This window comes from Triturus cristatus, chromosome 12, assembly GCF_964204655.1.
Source record: "Triturus cristatus chromosome 12, aTriCri1.1, whole genome shotgun sequence".
NCBI classification, from domain to species: domain Eukaryota; kingdom Metazoa; phylum Chordata; class Amphibia; order Caudata; family Salamandridae; genus Triturus; species Triturus cristatus.
The window spans coordinates 853,943,307-853,956,875 of NC_140595.1; the positions used below are offsets into that span (position 1 = coordinate 853,943,307).

The 13,569-nt window shown below is 45.0% G+C and overlaps 1 protein-coding gene and 1 long non-coding RNA gene across 2 annotated transcripts in view; both read right to left on the minus strand.

Moving 5' to 3' along the window:
- The window catches only part of LOC146783089 (uncharacterized), a 62,311-nt gene that overhangs the window by 31,691 nt on the left and 17,051 nt on the right, over positions 1–13,569 (minus strand). The gene's annotated exons all lie outside the window — the stretch shown is intronic.
- LOC146783090 (olfactory receptor 11L1-like) lies at positions 1,545–2,486 on the minus strand. Its single transcript, XM_085638994.1, has one exon. It carries the CDS (start codon positions 2,484–2,486, stop codon positions 1,545–1,547), a length of 942 nt encoding a protein of 313 aa, XP_085495120.1.

Here is a 13,569-nt window from a genome sequence, read left to right on the forward strand (position 1 = left end):
CTTTCGCCCCGGGCAGGGCACCGAGACGGCGCTTATTGCGGTAGTAGAAGAATCTCGAAAGATTCTGGATATGGGAGGCTCTGCAGCTATCATCCTTTTAGACCTCAGCGCTGCGTTTGATACGGTGAATCACCACATTCTTATTCACCGTCTCAGAAATGTAGGAGTGACAAGCAAAGCGCTATCCTGGCTGGAATCATTTCTGGAAGACAGATCCTTCCAGGTGTTTGACGAGAACACTCAGTCCCAACCTGTTCCCCTACAGTGCGGAGTACCGCAGGGCTCTTCTCTGAGCCCTACCCTTTTTAACGTATACATGTCCCCACTAGCTCAGATAGTCTCCCCGTTCGGCATCCAGCTGGTCACCTACGCAGATGATACTCAGCTCATCATGGCTCTGAATCAGGAAGATCATTCCCATAGCAATCTCTGTTTACGCCTCAAAGAAATCAACAACTGGATGAGCCTTTCCCATCTTAAGCTCAACGGCGATAAAACAGAGATTATGCTACTGGGTCATCAAGCTGCCTTCAACCCGAACACATCCTGGCCACTATGCTTGGGACCTGCACCAGCACCCAAACATGAAATAAAAAGTCTGGGCGTATGGCTAGACCATGAGCTTACCCTAAAAACCCAAGCAAGGAAAACGGCGGCCACCTGCTATGGTATACTCCGTACGCTACGAAAAGTACTCCCCCTTCTACCCACCCACTCAAGAAGGCTTGTGGTCCAGGCCCTTGTCCTCTCCAGGCTGGACTACGGCAATGCCCTCTATCTGGGGGCACCAAAAGCAGTGATTGCCAAACTACAGATTGTGCAGAACTCTGCAGCCAGGCTTCTCACTGAAACTAACAGCCGTAGCTCAGCCAAGCCCGCCCTGCACACACTCCATTGGCTACCCATACAGGAAAGAATCCATTTCAAGACCCTTTGTATTGCACATAAAATACTTCACAACAGAGAACCCCCTTCTATCAAGAACCTCCTCAAACCTTACAAACCCACAAGAAACCTCCGCTCAGATCAACTTCATCTGGCAGCAGTCCCTAGAATCAGAAAGGCTCGATCAGGAGGTCGCCTGCTATCCTATAATGCCCCCAAACTCTGGAACACCCTTCCTCTTTCGATCCGTAAGGAAGCCAACCATCTGGCATTTAGGAAACAACTTAAGACCTGGCTATTCCCTTAAATTCCACCTTCTCCTTGGCCCTCTCCGCAGCGCTGGGATGCTTCCGGGTAGCCATGCGCTATATAAGAACATCTTCATTCATTCATTCATTCACATGTTCAACAAAGTAGGGAATATCAAAAGGGAACCAAAGAGACAATGTGAGTTTAGAAATGTATATAACTATGGTTAGAAAAATAATAATGTAAACAAATCAAGAATTTAAGGTGTGTAATAGAATGTTTCACATGTGACGCATTATGGCATCTAAAAAGGCAACTGTAAATGAAAAACACAAACAAATATTTGAATAACTAGCTTCTTTATATCCATGTTAACAGTCAGTTAACAGACATTGCTTGGATTCTGTAGATTAAGATATCTTGTGCAGTGCCTTCATCCAGGTCTCCCTTATTTCCTTGTTCCGCAGAGTGTATATGATAGGATTGAGCAGCGGTGTTGCAACAGAGTAGAGGAGGGACAAGGCTTTGCTTAAGTTAAGGGAGCTCTCAGTTTTTGGCGTGGCATAGATTGCAATCAGCGGGCCAAAATATGTACTGACCACAGCGAGGTGGGAGCTGCAGGTGGAGAATGCTTTGTTCCTCCCAGTGGCTGATGGGATTTTCAAGATGGCCGACATGATGTAAACATAAGACAAGATGATCAGCAGAAAAGGAATTGATAAAATTAGAAAAGACATGATGAACACGTACACTTCAATGTAAGAGGTTTCCGAACAGGCTGTTTTCAGAATTGGAGCAAATTCACAAAAAAAGTGGTCTATAACTTTTTCACCTGAGAATCGTAATCTTTGCAGTAGTATTACTGTGACAAATGGGGGTGTAAACCCCCCAACCCAAGCACCAGCAAGTAGCTTAACACAAATTGCCCGGTCCATGAGAGTGCTATAATGCAGGGGGAAACATATGGCGGTGTACCTGTCGTAAGCCATGACCATCAGAAGGAAGCACTCACTAGTCAACAAGGAAACAAAGAAATAGAACTGCATGAGGCAACCGGCAAAGGAAATTGAGCTGCTGTTTGTCAGTAAGCCCGAGAGCATGCTGGGAGCTGTGCTTGTGGAGTACCAGATTTCCAGAAAAGAGAAATTGCCCAGAAAAAAAAACATAGGGGACTGGAGGCGTTCGCTAACAGATACCGTGGCAACAATGAGGCTATTACCAATAATAGTTAACACATAGATGGTGAGGAACAGCAGGAAGAGGAGGGGCTTCAGCTCTGGAATGACGTGAAGTCCCAGAAGAAGGAATTCGCTGGCACTTGTAACATTTTCTGAACACATTGTAGGAGTCATGATGGGCTTCTGCGAAATTAAGAAGTAACATTTTAAAACAATTGAAGTATTGAATTAATAATAGAAATGAAAGAATTGCCTTTTAGGCTAAACAAAATATGTGGAGGCCGAGTGCTATAGATGACCCCTGTGGTTCCATTGCCACACTCTTGATCTTTAGTTTCATTGGCTCTGATGATGGTGACAAGCCACATTGCACCGTGTTCCATAAAGTGGATCATAATAAGTGTTTCTTTCACTCTCCCTCAGGGGGAACCAGCAGGAGTGCTGACTCTTCTGGGTCCATCATATAGATAGGGAGAGTCTCCCTCAGGGGGAACCAGCAGGAGTGCTGACTCTTCTGGGTCCATCATATAGATAGGGAGAGTCTCCCCCAGGGGGAACCAGCAGGAGTGCTGACTCTTCTGGGTTCATCATATAGATAGGGAGAGTCTCCCCCAGGGGGAACCAGCAGGAGTGCTGACTCTTCTGGGTCCATCATATAGATAGGGAGAGTCTCCCTCAGGGGGAACCAGCAGGAGTGCTGACTCTTCTGGGTCCATCATATAGATAGGGAGAGTCTCCCCCAGGGGGAACCAGCAGGAGTGCTGACTCTTCTGGGTCCATCATATAGATAGGGAGAGTCTGCTCGTGTGAGACTGGGTCAAAGTCAAAAGTTAAGGCTGACTGCGATGGAACAAACAGTTAGGATTCAAGATGTGGATTGGGCCTGGTCAGTGCTTACCTTCGGACAAACAGTCTCCTCTAAACAAGAAAAGTATTGAATGTATAAATGAGATAAATGGTGCCGTTACAGGATGAAATGAAATGAATATGCTCAAATGTCATCTTATAAATGACTAAAATACTTGTACAGATAGATTTGTGTAAAGAAAAAAATGCGAGAGTACTAATCAGTATTAAATGTATGTATATTGCAACAACTCTGTTTTTACAAGAAAAATTGTTTTGAATAGACATCTTTTTGTATCAATTGTGTTTTATCTATATATAAAAAAGTGATTATTGTTATTAAACAAAATAAAGAATAAAAAAATAAAATAAAAACAAATCTATTTGATTAAGGGTTGTTGTGCATTCAAGATGTGTGTGGTCATCTGAAGCATTTGATGGTTATTATATGTGTCTGTGTTTTGTTATGATTCACCTTGCCAAGGTGATTTTTTCTAAGAAGTGGTGGCGCACAAGGCCAGATTGTCTCAGCTACAATGGGAAGTGGAAGCCTTATCAGCTAGAGTGTAAGATACATAGGGCCGATCCCTTTGTAGCAGTATACGGTTGGTGGGAGTGCTGGAGAGTGCAGAGGGAACCTTGGCAGAACAGTTTGTGGAGCAGTGGCTGCCCTCTGAGGTTCTGGGGAGGGGGGTGTATCAACAGTTTTCTCAGTGGAAATGGTGCACTTGGTCCTGGGGAGGCCCCCATCCTGGGGCACAGCCTAGACCTATTATGGCCCGATTGCTCAACTTTGGAGACCGAGACAAGATCTTGCAGCTGGTGCACTCTCATGGGCCTCAGATGGATCGAGAAGTGCACGGTGAGTATTTATCCAGACTACACCACTCTGGTTCAGCACCAGTAGGATAGTTTCCTTGCAGTGAAAATGCACGTGCGGTACCTAAACCTCCAATATGCCCTGCTGTTTCAAACTCACTTGAGAGTCACTGCAGAGAATGTTATCCACTGCTTTACTGAGGCAAAGGAGGTTTGGGAATGGTTAGAGCAAGAAGGCCATCTGCTGCCACAGGACTAGGGAGGCGAGTGCTCCTTTGATTAGCAAATGCTCACGCTGGAGGCCCAGGTCCACACCCACCAACACTGACTCACATACAGAGAGGGTCAAGGTGGCCATGGAGCTGCAGCAAGGCATGTTGTTGTGGCTGTCCGGGAACTGGTGGGAGCTACTCCGCAATGATGTTGATAAGTCAGCGGGGAAATCAGTGGGGTCAGAGGTGGACATAGGGGAACTGGTCTTTTTCAAGGGTCACCCCCATACAGGCTAACAAGGTGCTCCTGCTAGGAGGCACCGTGGGATGGACAAGGGGTGGTTCCGGGGGAGGACTACTTCGCTACTTGTTACGGCACTCCCCGGATTTGATCCTGTTTCAGGAGACAGATTGGCCGGGTTCCCATTGTGACTTTCTAGGACAGGGAAGTTACAAGGGCCTGCTACATGCAGGCTACTCCCCCGACCCCGGAGGAGTGGGAATTCTGGTCCAGAGGTCCATCCCCTTTCAATTTACAAAAACATAGGTGGATCCTTTAGGTTGTTGGGCAGCTGTAGAGGGTGTTTGAATGTGGAGCCTCTGATTGTGGCCTCTTGAGCTACAGGGGCCAAGCCTGGCGGGATTGGGGAAATGGATTACTGAATCTCCAGAGCCAACGCTGCTGATTGGGAGACCTCAATCTGACCCTTCATGGTGAGATGGATTGTATGGTGCACACGGGGAAACCCAGGGATGACCACGTCTCTGCTCCTTTTTGGGGCCATGGGACTGCAGGTCAAGTGGAGGGCCGCACATCAGTTTCCCAAGCAGCCAACGCTTCTTGCTCATTGGCCCATCCTGATATTTTTTGAAATTGGGGTCTCAGTGTTCCAGATATAGGAACATGTGCTACCTTTCAAGGAGGATTTTGAGCCACTCCCAATCACCATAGAGTTGTGGCTGCCCAGAGTGCAAATAAACACAGGTAGTGCCTGGACTTTTGGCAGCTGACTGACTGGGATATCAGGTGCCTGCTCACAGAAAAGACTAGCCTAGTATTTTCAGGAGAATGAGAAGACAATGTCTATGGGGGTCATGCTGTGAGAGGCCTAGAAGACCGTGGTGCAGAGCCATATGATAGTGCATGTGGCTGGGAAAAAGCAAGAGAGTCTACGCAAGGTGAAGGAATTGTAGTGGGATATGATGGAAGGGGAGGCAGATTAGGCAACATGATGGGCGGTGAAGCAAGCACAGGCACTAGCCCAGCTGAGAGAGGACAATGAACCTTTGGTCCACCAGGAGGCAAGGGCATTTTCCGGGTCACAATTGAGTATACTTTAAATTTTTATATTGTAAAAGGTTACCTAAGGACCTAAAGTTGGTGAGTAAAAAGTGGGGGAGTTGGGGGAGGGGTGGCAACTGTGGGCAAGCAAAGGAAACAAGCATTTACAATGCAATAGGTCTCGCATTTACTAGAGTTTGAGCTATTGGCATTGTAGATTACAATGCCTTATATTAATGTGTTGGTTTTTGAAATAAATAAAAGGCAGTGTCATTTCTACTGCCAATAGCATAAACTCTCGCAAATGCAAGACCTATTGCATCGTAAATGCTTGTTGTTTTTGTTTTGTTTGCTTTGCATTCTGGGATTTGCAGCCCTGATTTTACAATGGTGCAAACACGACAACACTTCCCAGCATGCTGCCATTTTATAGCCAGGTGAATGCAGGAACACCTTGAAGGCTTACAGACCGAAAATTGTGCTGCCCCTTCAAAGATAAAAACGTATTCACATAATAGCTTTAGCTTTTTTGCCTAGTGGGAGTCTAGTGGTCTTTAACTGATTACACTGCTACAATATATTTGGAATAACTAGGTCAGGTACTCACTCGTTAGAGTGCCTGTTTGCTTTTGAAAAGTGCCAGGACTCTCGCATTAAATCTACTGCAGCAGTGCTGAGAAGTGCTGGTACTCTCACTGTCAAACGAAACAAGCTGGTTGAAGTGCACTCTGCTAAACTCACGAGGGAATGACTGACCGTGGTAGGGTATGTGCGTGTGTGAAAGTAATTGCGATCGCGATCACATCAAAGCGGCCGTGCGGCCCGCGAAAGTGAAAGCAAACGAGTGCTTTCAGGCCTCCAAATGGTGCGCGCGTCCGGCCGACGCACATGCACTGTATTTGGAGGCCTGAAAAGCCACTGTTTGCACTTCCAAAACTCGCTTACTATAAGTCTCGCCAGAGCAGCGCTAAAGCGCTGTCTCAGGCGAGACCTAAAAATAAGAAACCAGGACAATGAACATCCAAATGAACAAGATATCCGGAATCAGAAAAAAATATTCAGATCCTGAGCAGCACCACATCACAAAGTGTGATCCTACAGATTCACTCGCATGTAATAATTCAATGCAAAGAAAATATATTAAGCCTGGAGAGAATTAAAATATATAGGGCATAATTATTAAAGAGTTACATCACTCTTGCACCACGCAATGGGGCACAAAAGCAACGCAACTCTTATATTAGATTTATCAAGCCACCTTGTGTGGCCCTGTATGGCTTAATAAATATAGAGCTACGCAACAAAGTGCAAATCACTGCGTTGCATTACTCTGACCCAGGAAGGCTTTCCACTGGTGGAGTGTGGGTGTTTCCGTGCATATTCCCATGGACTCTGACACATACCTAAATTTACCATTACTGGTAGACCCGGGAATGTGTCAAAATACTACGCCTCTCCTGGGGGATTTGTAATTAGAAGGAATATGCATGTGCCCTTCTTCCATCCTGCAAGGGTGCCTGTGTTGGAGCTGAGCAACACATTGTCAGCTAGCGCAGGGGAAAGACAGGAATGCAAGTATTATGTTAAATACAGCACTTTGTTAAATACCACACTTTCCTCCCCTTTCCCTATCACGCAGCACAACACAATGACTTGCTGCACTGTGCTACACTGCGTGATTTTTCATAAATATGCTCCAGAATATATAATCCAAGAAATATATCTCCAGAGGAGGAACTAGAATGGCTGAAATGAGTGATGCTCTATGCCAATTATGAAAGAATTAAAAGTACTGGCCTAAGTGATAATACCAAGATGAATGCTATTTTTTTAAATATACAAGCAGAAGAAGTCAACAGCATTTTATTTGCCAAAAATAAAGAAACAAGCATTTGCAATGCAATAGGTCTTGCATTTGCGAGAGTTTGCGTTATTGGCATTGTAAATGGCAATGCTTTTCATTTATGTGTTGGGTTTTAAAAAAATAAATAAAAGGCATTGTCATTTACAATGCCAATAGCCTAAACTCTCGCAAATGCGAGACCTATTGCCTTGAAGATCTAAGATGTCATACTGAGGCAGCCATATCTATTCCTTTCCCTGGACCTTAGGCAGTCCTGTCTTCGAACAAGGCAACACACCTTGCAACCTGCCAAATACGACTGCTACTTAAAGCTCCATAAGACTTATTTGTACCCCAAATGTATCACGACTATTTATGCTGACTCATATCTAGGAAGCTGTGCATACGATCTCGTGTTCTGATATTAAAGACAATATTGTTGTTGCATATTTTGACAAAAATAATTTCCTTACCAAACTTCAGAAGCAGATGATCAAAATTAGGCCTGCCATCCCAGCACTTCCTGCTTTCCTAGCTATCCGTGAACTTGGCGGAGTAAACACATGGGCGGTTAGGAAGGAGATAAAGTCTAAAAAAACATTGAATATGTGAAGGTAACGGGATCATCTATGTAATCTATATGGTGCATGTCGTAGCATAGGCGGGTGCGAGTCTGGTCCACATTCTGGTAAAAACGAATGCCTCCTTGTCCATTTTTGATCCAGTACTTGCCAATAATATTGAAGCAAACATTTAAGTAATACATGCTTCCCTGATTTTGCGCCGACTTATATAAAGAACTTTATTAAAAGATTAGTCTAAAAAATTTAACAAACTTGCAGAGTAGCACAAGCTGTAAATAATTTAATAGGTATGGAATTCACTTGCAGTTACTGCATTAACAATCCAAATAAAAATAGAACCAAACACTCGCTTCTTGGTGTACTTATTGAAAAGTGCAATTCCTATCTAGTGTATACATTGTCTTAAAGCCGCCAGCGTGTTGACCAAGTGAACCCTTGCAAATCAAGCTCTGCAACTCATCTAAAACAAAAATGTAACTTCACATAGCCACAACCACGGAATGTGTGTAATAACGACGTTAACGTTAAAATGGCAATTACTGTGGACTAAAAACACGATCGGCAAGAAACACAGCTCTGAAGACTGCTGTTTCTGCCAGTTTATTTTCCGAAGACGGAAGATAAATAAAGATATTTACAATTCTCAATTGGGATAGGAAATATTTTAGAACGGCTCTTGTGTGTGGGGGGAGGTGACAGATTGACCTCTTCCGGGCTGTGGGATATTTTTGTTCCGGTGTACTGGTTCTTCCGGGTAGCCATTTTCTTACCAATCAGAGAATTCTAAGAGCCGCAAAGTCATGAAGTCCCTCTTATTACTTTTGTTTGCCTCTCAATTACTAGAAACTAGCTTTTCAATTGCGTCTCACCGTCTTCGTGTATTGAAGTCGGTTTGGAGTCCTAATGCCGAGACGTTTATAATCGGACGCATATCACAGGCAATCCGATTTTAAGAGTCCTCTGGCGGGAGGTAAGGCCCCTGTAAAGCAAATGTCCAACAGAATTTCTTTTTTTCTTGAAGCTCGGGTCCATGTCTGAAACACCCAGAGGATCACACTGCAGCAATACACTGCTCCTCACAGTTCCTACCAGCAACTGCTCTCAGGAATTCCAAGCACAGATAATATTAGTTCTGAAATTCCTGAGAGCGTCTAGCGAGAAGGGTACCTACATGTCTCGAGCTTCAAGCAGAATATATAAACACAACATACTCTAGTTATGTGCCTCCAGTTTGACTGGAGAGAGAAACAAGCAGCATGCACTGCCCACCCCTCGCGCACACCGGCTTTTTGCGCATGCTCTGCTGCCATGTTTAGGTCAGGCAGCGAAGTGCAAGACAAACAAAAAGTCCGAACAGTCAGGACTAAAAATGTAGTTGGTGGCTGCTGCTTCCGGACTACACGGAAGTCAGTTGGGCCACTGAAAACAAAAGTAAGAAATCCGAGAACAACACTAAGCCAATGGCAAGCAGCAGGAGAAGCTACCTGCTGCTTGCCAACATATAGAGATTACTTTAGGTCTCGCTGAGACAGCGCATGCAGCGCATGCGCTGCCAAGGCGAGACCTAAAAAGAACAGGTGTACAGCAATTGAGATTTCCATTATTCTTATGGAAAATTATTAGCCAAAAATGATTTAAAAAATGAAGATAGAAAAGCCAACCCATGGGGGTCACTAGCTGAATAAATACTATGTACACCTAATCTTCACTATATCTAAACAAGGGTGAGTTCTACACTCGCCATAAACAACTCGCCTAGGGAACCACTCAAGGATGGAGTTGGTAAATAATCATAAGTATTGATAGTCATAAAGCAATTCAATCAATCTGGCAGATCAACCATCAAAAGAGTATTGTGACTATTAGCTGAGGTAGTAAGATAGTTTAGAGACAATGGGTGAAGAGCCACATAGGAAAGAATGACTTGGTGCCTGTGACTTCAGCAGTCACTGAATATCTTTTGTTAAGGGGCTTTGGACCATTGGACATGAAAATCCACCTGATGAGGGAAATATGCTGCATGGATGTGGAGTCACCTATTAATCTACAGCCAACACCCAGACCTTAGGTCAAGCTTCTCACAGAATTAGGAAGGAATTATTTCATACCTCATGGCACTCTCTCTTCCCACAATAGAGGAGGTGGAAAAGTGAAGGCTCCTAACAGTAGTGTTGTCAAGGCCTGTGAGTGAGATTGTCCACCGTCCCCTGGTGTTCCCATCTCTGGTATACAGACACCCCTATATAACATCCCCATAAACCAACAAGCCCTTTCTCCCACCCTCTGCTAATAGGTACTCGCATGGATGCAGTAATGCATTTGTACAAAGCCACGTTTGCATTACTGTGCAGAAGGGAAACCAGAGTGCAAGATGTTCACCAATACAAGATAAGACTATTCTTGTAATAAAACTTAAGACTAAACTCAAGACTAAAGATTCTAAAGCTTGTTTATTCACAATCCAAGAGAGCATTAATGTAAAGAAAAATAAACTCAAACAAATTCCTATTGAGTAGGTTAACATTTCCAACCCCCTTCTTGGTTGACGCCCCAAACTTGACCAAGATTGCTAAACTCTCAGCCACCTACGGTGAATTATGATGGATATGTCCCTGGAGCTGTCAGCAGAGCACACAAGGGTAGGGTACTGGTGGTGCTACAGACCCCACCTTCCATCCAGGAAGTGTCTTGCATATCCGGTAATATTTAGTAAATGTGGTGATCTCTCCTGTTAGCCAGCTGCTGGCTGAACAGGCAATCTGGAAGAGCAACATCTTATACACTGTGGGTCACCTCTGGGGCATACTTGTGCCAAGGGACAGCCTTTCATCTTCTTCATAAAATGAGATGCCCTGGGACTTGTACTCTACCCACCAAAGAACTTGTGTTTATGAATCTCAAAATATTTTAGTCACTTAAATATTTTTCATTTCACAGTCCAGAAGCTGTGTACTAAAAAAATAGAAAATTTGATGACAAAACAAGTAAAGAGACTAATTGAAAATTTGCTAGAATTTCTTTCGATTTCTTCCTACTTGACCTCTTAATCTTCCCCCAACCTAATACTCCCTGTAGATGAGTAGTGAAACTTTAGATTATATGAGAGATGATAAAGTACACAAATAGTGTCTGAAAAAATATTACCTAGAATACCTACAACTAAGATATTCAGAACTAAGTACATATTTTTTATGTTTTGGGATTCTGAATGCCACACCTGTATACATTGAAGATGTGTTAGAAAGATGGCCTTTTTGCAGGTGCCCCCCACTTTTAGCCCCCGTTTGGACTACTAGATGCTGGTTTTCAACTCTGGCAGTGCACTTTAGCCTGCTAACCAGGCCCCAGTGCCAGTGCTCTATCCCTAAAAACTGATACATGTAAATTGGTAACGCTAATTGGCAAATGACTTTAACCCCCTTATAAGTCCCTAGTATATGGTACCAGTGGTACCCATGGCATGGGTGTTAAAGGGCTCACCAGGGCCTGAAGCACTGTTTGTGTCACCCTGAAACTAAACCTACTGACATCAGGCCTGCCATTGCCGACTGCAGGAGCAGCGCAAACTGCTCAACTTTGGCCTCACCATCTGAGGCAAAGTCAATGCACTATCTTTAATATATGCCAGGCACCCCTACAGAAGGGTGCATAATATTAAGGGTATTCACATGTAAATGTAGCTGACATGTCCCTATAGTGGGCTTTACCATTAAAGGACACTATAAGTGATACACGGTCCATAGTACAATATGGGGCAGCATCCAGGCAAACCCGTGGCTTGCAGCTCCATTATGGTACCACCTAATATATGTTGTGTTTGGTATCAAACAATGTGCCTCATACCCCCCGAAACATATCTTGTGTTGAGGATAATGTGGCATGCGCCCAGGTCGCTACCTTAAAGTTGCCCCAGTCTTTCCTGTGCTCTGGCTGCCAGCCTGCACTTGCTGCCACATAGAAAGGAACAAGGCCCCCTAAACAGGAGGTATGAACTCTTGCAGGAGTCAGAAAAAATCACCTGGATGGGAAGGAGTTCTTACCTCCCTCCCAGGCAGGATGGCTAGTGAAGTGGCACATCAAGGCAGTGAGCTTCAAAAGCTGCACAGCCTGTGATATATAACCAGGCTGCCGTCCAAAGGAGGAAGTAACCCTAACCCTGCCCCCATGCATTTGTACCTGGGCAGGTGGGAATATTAGGTATTCAGGAGTAGTACACCCCAGATGACCTTGAAGCCCGAGACCTTGCACAATGCATCCATTTCTTCTAAGGGGGGGGCAGAGAGCAGAGTGGTGGAACAAGAGGTGGGGGATGCTACCTCCTACATACCACCAGCGCAGGCAATGTGCATCCCTCCGGAGTGATAATTGCATCAGTCCTGCAGGAGAGATCTGCTTCAAGGTGATGAGAGGGTTTTTGAGGGGTGTTTGTGATGGCTGCTGTGGATCACGGCCCCCTGTGTGCTCTAAGGAAACTAGCACAGGGCTCCCTCTGCCATCTTTGGATGGTGAGAGCCTACATAGCGGCTTTGTGCAGCCTGGTCGTCGATGCTGTGGCCTGGATACCACGGTGCACCTCCCCCATCACCCTACCACATACAGCAGACTGCACCTGATGGATTAGTGGACAGTTGTGGGGAGAGGTAACCGCTTCACTCAAGGAAACCCCCGAGTTCTACCGCTGTGCTAATGTGGTGTGCAGGAGACTGGTGGCAGTTGGAGTTGCTGTGCGTTGCGAGTGAGTTGCAGCCGTCATTGGCATCTGGACAAACAGGGGCTTACAACTAGTTGCTTGATAGTTAGTTTTGAGTGATCTGCAAGTATGGGAGAAACCGATAAACAGCTGTCACCGTTAACCTTTGAATCTCAGTGCTCGGCACGGCCTGCATCGATACATTCAAATACAGAAATGGAGGTCGGGCAGTTGAGCACACCCCTACTAGAGTCCACATTATTGGTGATGCAGCAGAGCCTCCAGGCCATAAATGGCAAGATTGATACGCTAATGCTGCGTATGGATAGCATGGCTCCCAAGTTGAATAAACAGGCGGCTCGCCTTGCTACAGAGGAACAGCACATTTCCACAGTAGAGGATGAATCCCATGAGACAGCAGGCAAGTGCTGAGATATGGAGAATATCCTGGAAGCTATAACAGTGAAAAATAAAATAAAGATTTGGAGGCGTGCTTTCGGCGCAATAATCTTTGCATCATGGGGGTCCCAGAAAGCACTAACACAGGCCACTTAGAGGACAATGTTGCTTAAGGAAGTCTTTGGCCCAGAGCATCTCTACCAGGTCCTAATCATAGGGAGAGCACACAGATCACTTGGCCCCAGACCGCCACCGGGGCTCCCCCCTAGGCGCATCATAGCCAGGCTCTTTAACTTTCTCAATCGCGAGACTGTCTTAAGGCTGGCAGGGGAAAAGCAGAACACCAGCTATCGAGGGAACAAGGTAGCTTTTTTCCCTGACTTTACTGTTGCAGATCATAGAGTTTGTAATGGTCAAGAAGAAACTTTGCGCAGCAGACATTCCATATGCAATGATGTACCCTGCTCATCTAAGAATCACTCACGAGAGCAAAGCAAAGATTTACACTAAGCAGGGTGCAGTTAAAGAATCACTGAAAAATATGCAATGTAACTGACCAAGTTCTAGGCGATCAACATCTCC

Excerpts from the sequence above, each read along its gene's own strand:
- LOC146783090 (XM_085638994.1), bottom strand. The coding sequence starts at position 2,486 with ATGACTCCTACAATGTGTTCAGAAAATGTTACAAGTGCCAGCGAATTC.